Source organism: Anomalospiza imberbis, chromosome 13 (genome assembly GCF_031753505.1).
Source record: "Anomalospiza imberbis isolate Cuckoo-Finch-1a 21T00152 chromosome 13, ASM3175350v1, whole genome shotgun sequence".
Taxonomy (NCBI): Eukaryota; Metazoa; Chordata; class Aves; order Passeriformes; family Viduidae; genus Anomalospiza; species Anomalospiza imberbis.
In genome coordinates this window covers 1,093,505-1,110,136 of record NC_089693.1, presented here as the reverse complement: position 1 = coordinate 1,110,136, position 16,632 = coordinate 1,093,505, and the positions used below count along the sequence as shown (strand labels likewise).

The following is a 16,632-nucleotide window of genomic DNA, read 5'->3' as shown; positions in this document are numbered from 1 at the left end:
CCATCCCAGCCCCTCCCCACCCTCACGGGGACAATTCCTTCCCAAAATCCCATATGTCCCTCTTTCAGCTTAAAGCCATTCCCTGTGTCCTGTCCCTCCATCCTTGTCCCCAGTCCCTCTCCAGCTCTCCTGGAGCTCCTTCAGGCCCTGCAAGGGGTTCTGAGATTTCTCTGGATCCTTTCCTTCTCCTGGCTGGACACCCTCAGCTCTCCCAGCCTGGCTCCAGAGCAGAGGGGCTCATCCAGGGGATGACTCTTTATTTCCAGGTGAAATAAAGGTAAAATCAAATAAATAAAGAAATCCCACTCAGATTTTATCCCACAGGGCCAGCAGCAGGGAGAAAAATGCTGGATTTGACAGAGCAAAACAAAACTCCTGGTCTGGGGGATGGGAGTTTTTCCTTTGGCGTTGGACCCTGATTTTCCTTGGCCAGTGTTTGCTGCTGGCTCGCAGGGGCTGAGCCGCTATCGCTTCCCTGCTCCGCTGACTCCCGGGAATCCGCCAGGGATCACTCGGGGTCACGGCACCATCCAAGGGTTTAACAGGAGAGCTGGCCAGCTCCGCAGATTCCCTGGGATGTTGTGGAAAATGCACATCTGGCCGGCAGATGTGTCCCGCTGCTGCGGGAGGTGGGAGAGATGGATGAGCCCTGCGGAACGCGGGCCGGGCACATCCTCTCCCGTCCCGCTGGGGTGACAGTCCCGTCACACAGAGCATGGAAAGGCAAATCCCAGGAGAGCTCAGCCCAGGGAATAGGTGAGGGATGAGGTGGGATTTATCCTGAGGGTGTTTCTTTGGAAGAACCACCACCAGAACCCAGAGACTCAGCCGGGACAGGGACAAACGTGAGTGACATCAAAGTGCCGGATGGACACGTGATCTCCTCCGAGCTCCTGGACAGTTTCCATCCCAAAAGTTGGGATTTCCATGGGGCTGGAGACCTGAGCAAGGCAGGAATTGGGATTTTGTCCTTACCCACGCTGGCGGTCTGGAAGTGAGCGGAGAGGAAGAGGGCGGTGAAGCAGACGAAGGCCCTCATGCAGGTGGCCTCCTTCCCATTGCGCTTGCAGTCCTTGGTGAAGATGTTGATCTTGGAGGGCTCGAAGCGGAGGCTGGCGTTGATCTGGACCACACTGCGGGACCTGCGGGGTGGGGAGAGGGCGTGAGATGGGCTCTGGCTCGGGACGGAACATCCTGGAGTCTCCCACAGCTCCAGGTTTGCCTTTTTCACTCATTTTCCCTCCTTTTTGCAGAAGGTTGGGAAGACTGAAGGCGCTCTCCAAGCAGAGACGGGGTGACCCATCTCGGCTGGGCACAGCCACCCTCCGTCCCAACAGCTTCCTGGGACTCTCCAAACATTAATTAATATTTGAAAATATTGCTCTGATTAAACCAGACTGGAAGGAGCCTGAGCAAGTCCCCACAAATTTGGGATTTCTGGATAACTATGGATGAAACTAAATGGAAAACCAACTCTGGCATCTTTTTAGGGCCCAAGGGTACTGAGATCCCACAGCCCCATTGGACAGGGGGTGGTTATTCAGGAAAGATGGCTTGGAATGTTGGGAGACCAGTTTTTCCTGGAAAAACTTTGGCATGGTTTGGGCAGAGGAAATCGGGAGAGGGTGCACCAAGGATCCCTGGCTCACCACAGCACCACGGCATTGCCCAGCGAGCCCACGGCCAAGTCCACGAGCCCGTCCTCGTTCAGATCCAGCTGCCCGTGGATGCTGCATCCAAAGTACATCAGGCCCGGAGCGAGGTCAGCGGCCGCGATCCGCTGGAAAGGAACGGGAACAATCCAGGCTGGATTCCAGCAGGAACATCCCTGCCTGCCAAGGGCTTGCCAGGCTGACTCCGCCTCGCCACTGAAAATTCCCCGTTCCAAGAGGTTGTACTAAACATGGTTTTCCAGGGAATTTCTCTTTGGAAAAGAGAAAGCATTTGCTTTTGAAAGCAATTTCTCTTTGGCGACACCATCCAGGATTTCTACTGGATTTACCCTGCGTAGTTAACATTTATCAAAAGTGGAATAAATAAATAAATAAATAAATAATTTAAATAAAAATAAACAAAATTTAAAAAAATTATTAATTAGTTAATTAATACATCTATAGCAATCCCTTACAAAGAATGCTAAACATTTCCTCCAATTTCAAGCCTTTTCCCCCACTATTCCATGGGATAACTCAGGTTGGAAAAGCCACCCAAGACTGTGGAGTCCAACCGCCCCCTGGCGCTGCCAAGGCCACCACCAATGTCCCCAGGCGCCACATCCACCCATCTTAAACCCCAGCAGGGATGGGGACTCCACCACTGCTGTTCCAGTGCTTGAATTCCAGTGTTTTGTCTTGGATGCCTCAAAAGAGGAAATATCTGGCCGCAGTAATTAACAATTAAATCCCGGGCGTGGATTTGTCCTGCTCCATCAGTCCTTAAAATAGGGACAAATTATATTTATTCCCATGAAAGAGGAGGAAAACCAAGCTCAGGGAAGGCCCACCTGCTTGTACTTTTTCAGGATGGTCTCCTGGAATCCAAGGAAAACGTAAATGGCTCCCTGGTGCTCGTCCTCCAGAGGGGCCCCGACCACCAGGTCGTTGTAGGAGTCCTGGTTGAGGTCGGGAACGGCAGCGATGCAGGAGCCGAAACGGGAATTCTGGTAACTCTGGAGGTCCACCAGGGCTCCACTGGGAACGAAGATGTTCTGCCAAGGGAAAAAGGGAAGGAAGACAATTCCCAAAGCATCAGCAGCAAGGCTGGAAGGAGGAGAAAGCCTGAAGTGAACAGTGCGGTGATGTGGGAGGGGTTCTCCAAGGAAGGAGGAGGGAGCATTCCCAGGGATGGGGGATTTTGGAGCACATCCCTGGGGAATAATGAGCCCTGAGCCCCCCCTGAGCCAGCCCCACATCTGCTTTGCACCTGACATAAATAATTAAATAGCAGTAATAATAATATAATAAATTATCATTATTATTCCATATTAATAAAACATTCCATAACAAATGCAAATGCCATAATAATAAACATTCTATACTCATAAAAAATTCTATAATAAATACAAATGTAATCATCATTATTATTGTTATTATTATTACTATTGTTGTTATTGTTATTATTATTGTTATTATTGCTATTATTAATAATAGTAATAATAACGATTATAATAATAATATAAAATTTCCATAAATAACAAAGTGCTTTGGGTATAGGGATTCCATGCTCCAGGCGGGCTCTGCATCCTTGGATGTAGAGCACAACCTTCCCATGTGTCCCTGGATCCTGATGGATTTGGCTCATTTTGAGCCAGATTTGAGGGTGGCCCACCAGGAAAGCTGGGACAGGGAAGGGGACAGGGGTGGCCCATGTCCCATTCCCCCACTGGAGGGAAGGGAGAGACTTGCTGTCCCCAGAGCCCTGTGAGTGGCCCACGCTCCCAGGGGACAATTCCTAATTCCCAGTGTCCCATCCATCCCTGCCCTCTGGCAGTAGGAGCCATTCCCTGGGTCCTGTCCCTCCATCCCTTGTCCCCAGTCCCTCTCCAGCTCTCATGGAGCCCCTTTGGGCCCTGCAAGGGACTCTGAGCTCTGCCTGGAGCCTTCCCTTCTCCAGGGGAACATTCCCAGCTCTCCCAGCCTGGCTCCAGAGAGGCTCCATCCTTGGAGCAGTTCCAGGGCCTCCTCTGGAATTGCTCCAGCAGCTCCAGGTCCTCCTGATGATCCCATTTCTCCCTAAATTCCCCAATTCCACAACCTCGTGCTGTTAGGAGGTCTGGGAGCTCTGCTGGGGTGCAGCTTCACCCCTTGCAGAGCTGTAAGTTCACCCAAAAATGGGGATTTGGAGGTTTTTGCTTTGTAATTCCAGCTGGGGGAGTTCCTCATCCAGGGCAACTTCCACAGGGAAGCACCTTTAGGCACTGGAAGGGGCTCTGAGCTCTCCCTGGAGGGAGCAAGTTTGGAGGAAGCCACGTGGCTGGAGGTGGTTTCTCCAGAGGGACATCCACATTCCCACATAGCAATGATCCCATTGTACCCCTACCTTGAGACCCCACCAGGGGACACGGCTGCCACGAGAGCACCCGAATGTCCCCGCGGTGTCCCCAGGTGCCACTCACCCCCTGCAGGGTGTACACGTAGACCCTGCCCCTCTCCCTGCCCTCGCTGAAGAACATGGGCGCTCCCACCAGCAGCACGTCGGTGACGCCGTCGCCGTTCACGTCCAGGGAACTGATCTCGCTGCCGTAGTAGGACCCGATCTGGAGGGGACAGGACGGGGTGGGAATGAAGCCACCATCGCCCTGGGATCCACAGGGACATCCCAACCCTGCCACAGCCCTGCGGTGGATGCAGCCACAACCGGCTGTCTTGGGTTGGAAATGGGGCTGTATGTTCTGTCCCCATCTGTCAGAGCTGGGGCAGTTCTCTGCTGTTATTTGGGCAGTTTTCTTTATCTCTCCCACAGCCAATCCTCCCTCCGGGAAATATCTTCTGTTGTGGGCCATTAATTATTAATTATCTTCTGTTCATGGCCAGTGAGTGTCCCTGCATGGCTGAGAAAATTCCATCATCCCATGGGGAGATGCTCCGCCCAGGGGAGGAGCCAAGCATTCCTACCTGGATACAATCTGAGGTTTGGAACAACAGAACAGCCTTCACTGCATTCCCCGAGGAGCAGCTTTCTGCCCCACTGCATTCCCAGAGGAGCAGCTTTCTTCTCCACTGCATTCCCAGAGGAGCAGCTTTCTGCCCCACTGCATTCCCAGAGGAAGCCCAGGCCCATCCCCAGCAGCCCTGGAGCTTCAGAGGAAAACTCCAGCCTTGTGCAGGATCCCTGCTCCAGCAGAAGCACAGCTGGCACTGCAGGAGGGCTGAGCCACCATGGGATGGGACTGCTGCCACCTCCCTGACCCACGGGCTGCCAGGGCCTGCTCTGACTTTGGCAGTGGTTTGTTTTCTTTTTTGTACTATTGCGTCTGTGTTGCCCTGATTTTTAAAAGTGTTAAGTTTTCTTTTATAGTCCTTTTGAAAGTTTTAAAGTTCTCATAAAACTTCTTTAACCTTCTGATAACGTTTAAGAGTTTAAGAGTCTTAATATTTAAGAGTCAGAGCTCCCACAAAATTTCATGTATAAATAGAATAGTTTACATATTTCTCTGTGGGTAGAGAGAAATGATTGATTGATCTTTGGACAAGTGCGGTTGGAGAGGTGGTAATTCCATCCTCCAATCCACAGTCACGTTTGGAATTCTATAAATACCAGATATTTGAATAAAACTGGGTCTTTTTCTCTTTTGAACTTACCAAGCTTCTGTGCACTCATTTCATGTCCAATAGCGACACGTCTGTATTTTTAATTTTCTTAGTAAAGAGCTGTTATTCCTGCTCCCATATCTTTTCCTGAGAGCTCCTTAATTTCAAAATTATAATGATTTGGGGGGAATTATTTTTCATTTTCCATTTCAAGGAAGGCTCCTGCCTTCCTTAGCAGACACCTGTCTTTTCAAACCAAGACACATCCATGGCTGCGCAGCGCTGCCAAGCCTTTCCAACTCAGGAAAAATCAAGGGAGAGGGTTGGTTCTTCCATGGGGGAGAAGCGGCGCAGCATTCCCGGCCGGAATTACCTGCTCTCCCTTGAGGGCCTGGTGGATGGTGAGGTTCCTGTTGCTGTGCATGTTGAACAGGATGACCTTGCCGGTGTGGTTGAACCGCGGTGCTCCCGCCACGTAAATCCGCTCATGCTTGGTGGAGATGACGGAGGAGACGGTGTAACCTGGAAAGGGATGGACACGGAGTGAGAATTCCCTGCCTGCTTCTGGGGTCTGCTTTCCATCAGCCCCCAGCTGCTGACACAGCTCTGGCCACTTCCCAAAAAGGGAAGCTTAAAAACCGGGATTTTTTGCAAAGATGGAATGGCCCAGATGGACCCCAGCGCCCCTGAGCCGCCTGCTCCGGTGCTGCTGCAGCCGGGGCTGTGCCGGGAGTTTTGGCACTGCCTGATTCCCACTTCCTGTGCAAATCCTTCTTTTATCGAAGGTGAATCCAATCCCTGCAATTCCTGGACTTCTGGGTGTTTTATTTCACGGCTCACATCAAGCTGGACACACACTCTGAGGTGCTGAGTGTTGGGAAGTTGCAGCTCCCGCTGCTCCACTCCTCCAGGAACACCAGGAAAAGCTTTCCTGGTGCTTGATGTCAACATTCCCGGTCCAAGAAAAGCCATGAATCCATCAAAATCATTCCTCCTGATGGAAATAACTCTGCCTAAGCCAATGACCCTGAACAATCCCTTTTTCCTACTGGGATCACCCCCTGGGCTGCGGCACTTCCATGGTTGCAGATAGGATTTTGTAGGAATATAAAGCTGGGGCTGCCAAATCCCGGGTTTCAACCCCAAGTCCACGTTCCTGAACCTTCAGGCTCAGGTTTAAATTCTAATAAAATCCCTAGAAGTGGAACAGGGTGCCCACAGAAGCTGTGGCTGCCTCATCCCTGGAATATTCCAATCCCAGGCTGGATGAGGCTTGAAGAAACCTGGGATAGGGGAAGATGGAATGGGATGAGATTTAAGTTCCTTTCCAACCCAAATCACTTCAGAATTCTGGAATTCTATGGAACTCAAAGTCTGGCCAATCATGAAACTGATTCACATTCCCTGGGATCACATCCAGTTGAATTTTTAGTATCTCCAGGGATTTTCGGACCCCTTTCCCTGCCCACCAGCCTTACCTGGGGTCCCTCTTTCCCTAAAAATGCCCCTCGTGGAGGGATATTCCTAAACCAACCATCAACCCTGAGCCCCCCGGCTGCTCCTCAGCGGGATACACCAGCATTCCTTAATATTCCCAGATTTCTCACTCCAGGCAGTGGAAAAGAGAGCCCAGCTGAACTCCCACAGGGATTCCCACGGGACACCCACAGCCATCCCAGCTCCAGGGGACACTCTGCTGTCACCTCACAGATGGTCCACGTGCCCCCATTCCCAGGGAAGAGCCTCGAGGCGCTGATCCCACAGAATCCCACCTCCCTCCCTGCCACGGGACAGCCACATCTCCGAGGAGAGGCTGCATTTCACAGTCCAGGCTGATATTTTTATTCCAGAGCTCCAGTGGCTGCACATGGAACGGATTAACCCAGCAGGTATTTCCTGCCTAGGCATGAAATTCCATCAGAGCTTTGCAACCATTCCAAGAAAAGCTGCGGATAACCCGCTGGCTCGGCTGCTCCTGAATTTAAATCCCATTTGTGCCCCACTCCGGGGTCGAAGCCGGGCTCTTTCCAGGTGAAGATGCTCCTGTGCTGCATCTCCCATGAGGAATATCCTGTGCTTCCTATTTTTTAAGGATAAAATCCCAAATTCCCCCTCTGTGACACCACGGCATAGTTCAGCTTTCCCACCTAAATAGGCTCCGTGGTTTTTCAGCTCCTCCGGGAATTCCTGCAGGTAGGATTCCCGCAGAGGAATGACCTTCCCGCTGCCGGTCTCCTTCAGGACGGCTCCGTTCCAGTCGTAGGCTCCCACTGCTCCCAGCAGGATCCCATCCTGTGGGAAAACAGGAGTGCTTTGGTGGGAGTTCTTCCCAAGTGGAGGCGACTCCATCCCTCTGATCCCACACAGACCGTTCTTCCAAAAACACCTGGAATGCTGGGGGGTTTTAAAAATGCTGGAATGACACTTCCACCCTATTCCTGTTTTTCCAATGGTTTTTTCTCCCCAGGAAATTCCTGAACACTTTCTCCATGAAGATCCCAGCGTGTCCTTCGAGAGGTCATGGCATCGGGAGGATCTGCTGCAGATCCTAAGGGATGCTCGGGTCTCCCAACATCTCCCTTTCCCACAGGATAATCCAGCAGCACTTCCTTATCCTCATGTTAATTATTTAATTCCGTAATTAATAATTTGTCCCCAATCCCAATCTCCCACCTGGAGCAGGGGGTGATAAACTGGACAAGGCAGAAGCAAAAAAAATTCCCATATTTCCTCTCTTACTTCCACAACGTGGGATGAAAATCCAGTCTGGGACATTTCCAGTCCAAAGGAGATCTCGTTCTTGTTGGTTCCTAAAAAAAAAAAAAGAAAAAAAAGGGAATTTGTGTTTAACTGAGAGTTTGCTCTCCTGGACGGGCTGAGCCATGGTGGCTTCCCATCCCATTCCAGCCCTGCCATGGCCAGGGACACTTTTCCCTATCCCAGGTGGCTCCAAGCCCCGTCCAGCCTGGCCTCGGGTACTGCCAGGGATCCAGGGGCAGCCACAGCTGCTCTGGGAATTCCATCCCAGCCCCTCCCCACCCTCCCAGCCAGGAATTCCTAATTCCCAATATCCCATCCAGCCCTGCCCTCTGGCAGTGGGAGCCATTCCCTGGGTCCTGTCCCTCCATCCCTTGTCCCCAGTCCCTCTCCAGCTCTCCTGGAGCCCCTTTGGGCCCTGCAAGGGACTCTAAGGATTCCCTGGAGATTTTCCTTCTCCAGGGGAACATTCCCAGCTCTCCCAGCCTGGCTCCAGAGGGGCTCCACCCTTGGAGCAACTCCGGGGCCTCCTCTGGAATTGCTCCAGCAGCTCCAGGTCCTCCTGATGATCCCATTTCTCCCTAAATTCCCCAATTCCACAACCTCATGCTGTTAGGAGGTCTGGGAGCTCTGCTGGGGTGCAGCTTCACCCCTTGCAGAGCTGTAAGTTCACCCAAAAATTGGGCATTTGGAGGTTTTCGCTTTGTAATTCCAACTGGGCGAGTTCCTCATCCAGGACAACTTCCACAGGGAAGTGCCAAGCTGGACACAGAAAACCGGGAAACTTGTGGGGAGTTTGTGAGCTGATTTGAGCCAAAAATCCCCCAAATTCAAGATGTTTCATTCCCAGTGCGAGCCCTTCATCTTCTGTTCCAATTGTTCATTCCAGGCTGCATTTTTCCTCTGAAATTTGGATAAATTTAGTTCGGGAGAGCGACAAAGTTGTCACAAGAGCTGACATTTAAGACAGAAATATTTCCTGATATTTCATTTCAGCCAACAAACCCGAAATCCCAACATTATTCCCATTATCTCCTGATGTCTGGCACCCCAGGAAGCTCCTGCGTGTGGGTTTTCCTGTTTACAACCCTGGAATTTGATGGATGAGGAAGACACTGATGCCCAAATTCCCCCCATACCACATCTCCAAGGTTTTCTATAAAAAGGAAAATCAAAGCCACGAGAATTCCGCTGCCCGGAATGAGGTGTGTCCTTTGGAAAGGGGATCTCTGCTCCGATACGCGAGGGAAGCACCCGCTCCAAATAAAAACATTTCCTCAGATCTGAAGACACTCCAAGCAGGATTTTAGGCTCAGATGTTGCGGAAGCCACGTCCAAATTCGGGGAAAAAAAAAGGATCAGCAGCACATTCCCAGCCCTGGGACGTGCCAGGGAGGAGCATCCCTCACCTTCCAGGCTGAAAATCCTTTCTCCCAGGGCATCCACGATGTCCTTGAGCGCCGCCTCGTCGGTGACGTTGAAGAAGTGTTTGTCGTCGGGGTCGCTGGCAATGAATTTGATCTCGTTCAGAAAGGCCTCGGGGTTGATTCCTCTCCTGTTGTAATAACCCAAGACCTGGTTGGGAATAAAATGCGAGACTTCCATGGAATTAGAATTGCCGGAGGGTTTGGGCTGGAAGGGATCTTAAAGCTCATCCCATTCCATGGGCAGGGACACCTTCCTCTATCCCAAGCCCTATCCAACCTTGGACACTTCCAGGGATGGGGGTCAGCAGCTCCTCTGGGCCGTTTTCCCAGGATGGATAAAAACTCTTCCCAAAACTCTTTGGGGTGTCCATGTGGGAGAAGCCCCATCCTCAGATCTGACACCACTTTGTGGGAACAAACAGAGGAACTGCTGCAATTCCTCCCGGCTGGACATTCCTCATGGAATTTGGGGTCCTGCATGCCTCTGGTCCCAGCACCAGCTCCGGCAGCTGACTCCTGAGCTGAGCATCCCAAAAGCAGCACCAGCCACAGTGAGCTCTAGGAATGCCCCAGGAGCAGCGGGGATGGGCAGGACCTCTTGGAATGTTCCAGGAGCAGCGGAGATGGGCTGTCCTGCTGTGTTGGGATTCCTGGAGCACACAAGGATGTCTTGGAATGCCCCAGGAGCAGTGGGGATGGACAGGACCTCATGGAATGTTCCAGGAGCAGTGGGGATGGGCTGTCCTGCTGTGTTGGGATTCCTGGAGCACACAAGGATGTCTTGGAATGCCCCAGGAGCAGTGGGGATGGACAGGACCTCATGGAATGTTCCAGGAGCAGTGGGGATGGACAGGATCTCTTGGAATGCCCCAGGGGCAGTGAGGATGGACAGAACCTCTAGGAGTGTTCTAGGAGCAGCGGAGATGGGCTGTCCTGGTGCTTTGGGATTCCTGGAGCACACAAGAACCTCTTGGAATGCTTCAGGAGCAGTGGGGATGGACAGGACCTCATGGAATGCCCCAGGGGCAGTGGGGATGGACAGGACCTCTAGGAGTGTTCCAGGAGCAGCGGAGATGGGCTGTCCTGGTGCTTTGGGATTCCTGGAGCACCGCCAAGCCCTGCAGGACTCTCACAACCCAAAAGTCCCGTCACTCACCGCCACCGCGTATCTGGTGACGTTGTCCCTCTCGCTGTCCTCAATCACCTTCTCCAGGTCTGGGCTGTCGTGGGACTCTCCATCTGTGATGACAATCATTACTCTCTTTGCCCCTTTCCGGCCACCTTTCCGAAACGCTTCCGAGCTGCAAGTGAAGAGATGCCCTGGGCTGCTCAGCCCCGCCGGCTCCGTGGTGGCTGCGCCGCCCCACCGAGCCCGCCCCGAGGGGTCTGTGGGGCTGCTGCCCCTTGGGGAGGTGCAGGAACCCTCAGGAAATGCTTTGGGAGGTGGATTTCCCCGATCTTTGCAGGAAAGAGGCATTAATTCAGCAAAATTGGGTGAGGGAATGGATCTTGAGTCGGCCAGCGGCATTCTGGCCTTGGCCTATGGGGCCTTTCCCTGTGAGGGAAAATTTCTTCACCCAAAGCACGGTCCCAAATTCCAGTGTATTTGTGGAAAAGGGACACTGAGCAGGGCTGGGGACTCGGTGTGACACAAATAATTCAAGACCTGGCTCAGATCTGGCCAGGATCCATCTAAAACTTTCCTGAGCTGCCCAGGGCAGTGTTGGAATCGCCATTCCTGCAGGGATTTCCAAACCACTTGGATGTGACACTTAGGACATGGTCACTGGTGGCCTTGGCAGTGCTGGACTTGATCTTTGACCTCTTTTCCAACCTATAATTCCATGATTCCCAGCAGGAATACTGCTTGGAAAAAGTGCAGGAGCAAGGATTTGTCGCTGGAGAGGGAGGAGGTGGAGCTGTCCTGAGCTCCTGGGGACTCTACAGGGATTTCCAGGAGAGCTCCAGGTCCTGGGGCTGAATTTGGGGCCTGGGAGCTCCTCCCTGGGGGCTTCCAGGGAGAGGACACAATTCCAGAGTCTGCCCCAGCTGCAAATGAGGACGGAACCATTTTGGGAAGTGCCGCTCGCAAAGCTTCCCCCAAATCACACTTTCCTACAAACCCTGGCAATTCCCCCATTCTTGAGCAGCAGGAAAAACCAAGGGAGAGGGAAGAAGGGGGGAAAAATGTGGATTTGAAGGTTTTCCTGGGAACAGGACCAGGAATGGGAGGGGTTTTACCGAGCGAACTCGATGCCGTAGGCGGTCCTGGTCTCGGTGCCCCCTCGCTGCTCGATGTGGCTGGCGGCTGCCACCACGTCCTGCACGGACCTGTAGTCGTTCAGGTGGAACTCATGGACCACATCCTCTCCATACTGGACAACTCCCACCTGGGAACGACGGGAATGGCACCAAAAAGGCCAACAGAACGAGGCCCTGTCCACCACGCGTGCTGTCAATCACGGGGATCACCAGACACGGGTAAAATTCCGTCGCTCATTTTTTTAGAAATTCCATTACCCAGTTTTCCCTCCATGGGATCATTATTAATTCCCAGTTTTATGGCTTTCCCGCCAGCTCTGCTTCCAAGTTTTGGGGTGATCCAGATGTGCTGCGCTCTACTGTCCCAGTTTGAACCCACAGCATCTCCAAGTGGGACCAAACTGGGTAATTTGGGAAAATCTGAGATATTCCTGCTCAAATTCCTGCCTGAATGAGCCCATGATTGCTCGGAGCAAGAGCATGGAGAGCTCCTTTCCATGGGGTTTCATCCTCCCTGCTCCCATCAGGATGTGGGACAGATCCCTCCATAGCTCACTTAGGGACATTAATGGGATCGGTTTTTTCCCATGGGACGAGTTAAAAATCCCAATATTTTGACAAATTCCAGCAGCTTGACAGAAAAGGGACATTGGGAATGGCCCTGGGATGACACAAACAGTTCAGAGTCTCACCTGGATCTGTCCAGGACCGATGTAAAACTTTTTCAGGATATTTATCAGGAAGTGCTGGACTTCAACCCATGGATAAATGCTGTTGGATCCATCCAGAACGATGATGATGTCCATGTAGGTCTGGCATCCTGTGGAAAATCCTGGGATTTATTAAAAGTCCTTCTGCAAAGGGGCAGATTTATGGCTTCACTTCCAGCCAGGTTCTTCCTCTTAGGATTTTTCGGGGAAAAAAATTTGATTTAAATAATTTGGGAAAGAACTTTGGGCTCCAGCAAGGTGGGGAGAAGCCACAGGAATCCTCTCCACTGTGAAAAGATGGCATCACTTCCTAGGAATAACACTCAGTGGCATCATTTGGGATTCAGCTTTGGAATTTGATCCCATTTAATATCATTCCACACTTCAAAGAGGAGCAGGATCCGGCTCCTTTCCTCCCGCAGAGCCGTTCCTGATCCCTGAGTCATTCCCAGCCCTGCCATGGAACACAAGGCGGGCATTTCCTCCCTTCCCATGAAATTCTCGGCTCCGAGGCAGCCAAAAACCCCGGAGGGGACCCCAGGGCTCGGCTCCGCAGCCAGAGCAGGAAGGATTTAAGGATTTTTTCCAGTGGGGAAAATTGCTCAGGATCATCTCAGTCTTGCTGATGTTTTACAGCATTCCTTGATGATCCTGGATTTCAGAGATTTATCAGCTGCTCTTTCACCCTATAGGTTTGTATGGATGAAAGAATCCATGGATTGGAGTCACTGGGATCCTCTGTGTGCCTCCATCTCCACCCCATCCCGGGAATCAGGGAGAGGAGCCGACCCTGCATCCCATTAAATAGACACTTCCTAGAAATCCCTAAAATCCCAATTATCCTTTGCAGAGAGGGCTGGAACATAACAAAGAGAAGTGACACTGGGAATTTGATGATGTCTTTACTGCCTTGATCCTGAAAATCCCATTTTTACAAGCCCTTCTTTATGTCCTGGGAATCACATCCCATGGGATGAGGAACTCCCAGGAGCAGGACAGGATTCTAGGAATCCTTCTCAGCTCCAGGAAAGGCAGGAAACTTCACTTAAACCTTCCAAAATAAAATCCCGGCTCCCGAATTCCAACATATTTAACTCCTGGTCAATGAGGGCTTTGTTTGGTGCAGCCAAAATGGGATTGGAGCTGGGATCGAAACAGGGATTGGAGCGGGGATCGGACAAGGATTGGAGCCGGGATCGAAACAAGAATTGGAGCAGGGATTTTAACATGGATTTGAGCTGGGATAGGAGCAGGGACTGGAGCCAGGATCTCGGTCCTCACTCTGCAGAGCTGGAGCCACGGTTCGGGAGAAGCGGAAGTTGGCGTTGACGCGGGAACACATTCCCGTGGTGTAGTAGGAGCTGCCGCACTCGTGGGACCACAGGGGGCTGCAGGCCTGGCGGGGTAAAAAAGCAGGATTTGGTTCAAGGGATCCCTTTTCCGTGGATGTGTTTTATTTTAATTACATTTTACTTATTTTCATTTTATTTCATTTTATTTTATTGCTTTGCATTTTGTTATCTTTCATTTTATTTTACCAGTAAATCCCTACAAACCTCCCTACATTCCATAAACAAAAACCCACCCAGAGGAACCTCCTGGCACCTTCCTGTCCCGCCACACATTCCCAGATTCCCAGCCCACATTCCCAGGAATGCTGCTCACCAGGAAGCTGCTGTCCCTGGGGTTGGTGGCCAGGCTCAGGCCCAGGCGCATGTTGTCCTTGCGCTCCGACACGTTGGACAGCGTCACCCGCCCTTGGGAAAGAGGCTGGGATTAGGGACATTCCTGGGAAATCCCAAATGCCCCCTGGAATCTCCACAGCAATCGGGAATTGTGTGCCAGAGAGGAATCTCTGTCGGTGTAACTCCACGTTTTGGGGATTTTTGGGAGGTGAGAAAAAAGGTGGAAAAAAACAGTGTCACCCATCTTTGCGAAAGAGGCTGGGATCAGGGACATTCCCGGGAAATCCGGAATGCCCCTTGGAATCTCTGGAGCAACAGGGAATTGTGTGCTGGAGAGGAGTCTTCACTCCAGGTTTTGGGGATTTTTGGAAGGTAAGAAAAAAATTGGAAAAATTGGGGTTTTTCCTTCATGAACAACCAAGGAAGGAAAATTTTTTGGGGAATGAAGCTGGGAGCTGGAGAGGAGGAAATCCCTCAGAGTGGTCAGCTCCTTATCCTGGATTCCCAGGCCGGTGGCTGATCCGGAGAAATCTGGACATTCCCGGGAAGTCTGGAATGCCCCCCGGAATCCCCAGAGCAATTGGGAATTGTGTGCTGGAGAGAATCTCTGCCGGCTTCACTCCAGATTTTGGGAATTTTTGGAAGGTGAGATTTGGGTTTTTCCCTAGATGAACAACCAAGGAAGGAAAATTTTTTTGGGAATGAGGCTGGGAGCTGGAAAGCAGGAAACCCCTCAGAGGGCTCAGCTCCTCATCCTGGATTCCCAGGGAATCCCTGTTTTTCCCATGGCACAGCCCAGAAATCGGGAACAGCCCCCAGGAAAGCCCTGTCAATCCTAAATGGTATTGGTCACTGAGCTGTGTCTCAAATCCTGACCCAACTGTTCCTGTGGAAAAGGCAGCTCCCCATGGGCCAGAGCTCTCCCTTTGGGAAGCAAACTGGGAATCATGGAATTATTTGGGATGGAAGCAATTTAACTCCCATCCAGTGCCACCTTCCACCATCCCAGGGTGCTCCAAGCCCCATCCAACCCGGCCTTGGATGCTTCCAGGGATCCAGGGGCTTCTCTGGGAATTCCACCTTCCCAGGGGGGAATCCCTTCCCCCTATTCCATTTTTCAGGGATAATTTGGGATGTCTGGGACGGGAACACCATACCCAGGTTGAGCTTGGTGCAGTTTCCATGGCCATCACTCAGCACCGGACACTTGTAGACGTCTCCGGTCTTCTGCTGCCCGTTGGATTCGTACGGAGCTCCCACCACCAGCCTGCGGAAAACACGGATCCGTCAGCACCGGGACAACAGGAATGCCCCTGGAAAAAGGATTCCCCAGCCACAATTCCCAGATTTGGGAGTGGCAGGAGAGGGTCCCAACCTCAGTGGAAGGAAAGCTTCTTCTCTTCCTGCTGGAGCAGCAAAAAGCTGGGAATGTGACTCTGCCACCTGGAATTAGGGAATTCATTCCCATCAGCTGCAAGGAACGGATTCCTGGCAGGGAGGGAGGGCTCCAAACCCTTCTGGAAGCACCAAACCCCTCAGAATCAGCTGAGAAACCCATGGATTGTCCCTTCTCTGCCTATGGAGGAGCCTTTCCATAGGGTCATGGAATGGCTTGGGATGGAAGGGACCTGAAAGATCATCTCATCCCAACCCCCTCCATGGGCAGGGACACCTCCCCATTCCCAGAAGATCTCCAGGACATGGATATGGAGACACCTCCCACTTCATTCCTAGAACATCTCCAGGACATGGATACGGATGCAGGATTCCAGCAAAACCAGAAGGAATAACAAGGAGCTGGTGGAGCACTTCCAGGAAATCCCACTGGGATCCACAAGGAATTTTCCCCCGGAAAATCCTGGAAAAGGGAATTTGCTCCAACCTGGAGCCCTGAGCTGAACAGCCCTGAGCTGAACATTGGGATCTCCAGTGGTGGGTGAGGAAATTGGGAAGGAATGTTTCCAAGGAAAACTCTGGAAAAGGGAATTTTCTCCAAGCTGGGGTTGTTACGAGCAGTGGGAGATGAACATTGGGATCTCCAGTGGAGAGAAGGAATTTTCCCCAGGAAAACCCTGGAAAAAGGAATTTACTCCAAACTGGAATTGTTCTGAGCATCAGGAGTTGAACATTGGGATTGCCAGCGGATATCGGGAATTTTCCTGCTCTCTGAAAGATGGGAGCTGCTAAAGCCCATTCCCCAGCACGGACACCAGCTTCTAGTTGGGATATTTTTGGGACATCCAAACACTTTTCCCACTTTTCCTTGACCACAGCATTCCAACCCAGCAACCCAAAAGCTGGAAGAGCGCGGGACCTAAGGAATCCATCCCTTCTTTCCAGGCTATCCCAAAAATCCTTGGCACCACGAGTTGATGGCAACTCCTGCTCCCAAAATAAATGGGTTTTTTAAAAATTAATTTTTAGCTTCCCAAAAATCCTATGGATGCAACTGCCCCAGTCTGGATCTCCAGATAAACAGGAGCTCTTTTGTTCCACGGGGCCCTTCCCAGCATCTGGAAAAGCCACCGGCACAGATGTTCCC

General features: G+C 51.7%; 1 protein-coding gene across 3 annotated transcripts in view; it reads right to left on the bottom strand.

Annotated features, from left to right (window-relative positions):
- Window positions 1-16,632, bottom strand: part of ITGA11 (integrin subunit alpha 11) — a 45,693-nt gene that overhangs the window by 12,617 nt on the left and 16,444 nt on the right. For all 3 annotated transcript variants that reach the window (XR_011003579.1, XM_068203501.1, XM_068203500.1), the window contains exons 3-16: window positions 15,248-15,357; window positions 14,071-14,162; window positions 13,687-13,801; window positions 12,388-12,515; window positions 11,675-11,823; window positions 10,590-10,734; window positions 9,416-9,581; window positions 7,989-8,059; window positions 7,397-7,541; window positions 5,623-5,771; window positions 4,115-4,255; window positions 2,504-2,707; window positions 1,650-1,780; window positions 976-1,142 (exon numbers count right to left, since the gene is read on the bottom strand). Coding sequence is in view for 2 of the 3 variants with exons in the window: in XM_068203500.1 (XP_068059601.1) it covers window positions 976-1,142; window positions 1,650-1,780; window positions 2,504-2,707; window positions 4,115-4,255; window positions 5,623-5,771; window positions 7,397-7,541; window positions 7,989-8,059; window positions 9,416-9,581; window positions 10,590-10,734; window positions 11,675-11,823; window positions 12,388-12,515; window positions 13,687-13,801; window positions 14,071-14,162; window positions 15,248-15,357 (1,913 nt within the window). In the remaining variant the exon portion in view is untranslated. The remainder of the gene's footprint in view (window positions 1-975; window positions 1,143-1,649; window positions 1,781-2,503; window positions 2,708-4,114; window positions 4,256-5,622; window positions 5,772-7,396; window positions 7,542-7,988; window positions 8,060-9,415; window positions 9,582-10,589; window positions 10,735-11,674; window positions 11,824-12,387; window positions 12,516-13,686; window positions 13,802-14,070; window positions 14,163-15,247; window positions 15,358-16,632) is intronic.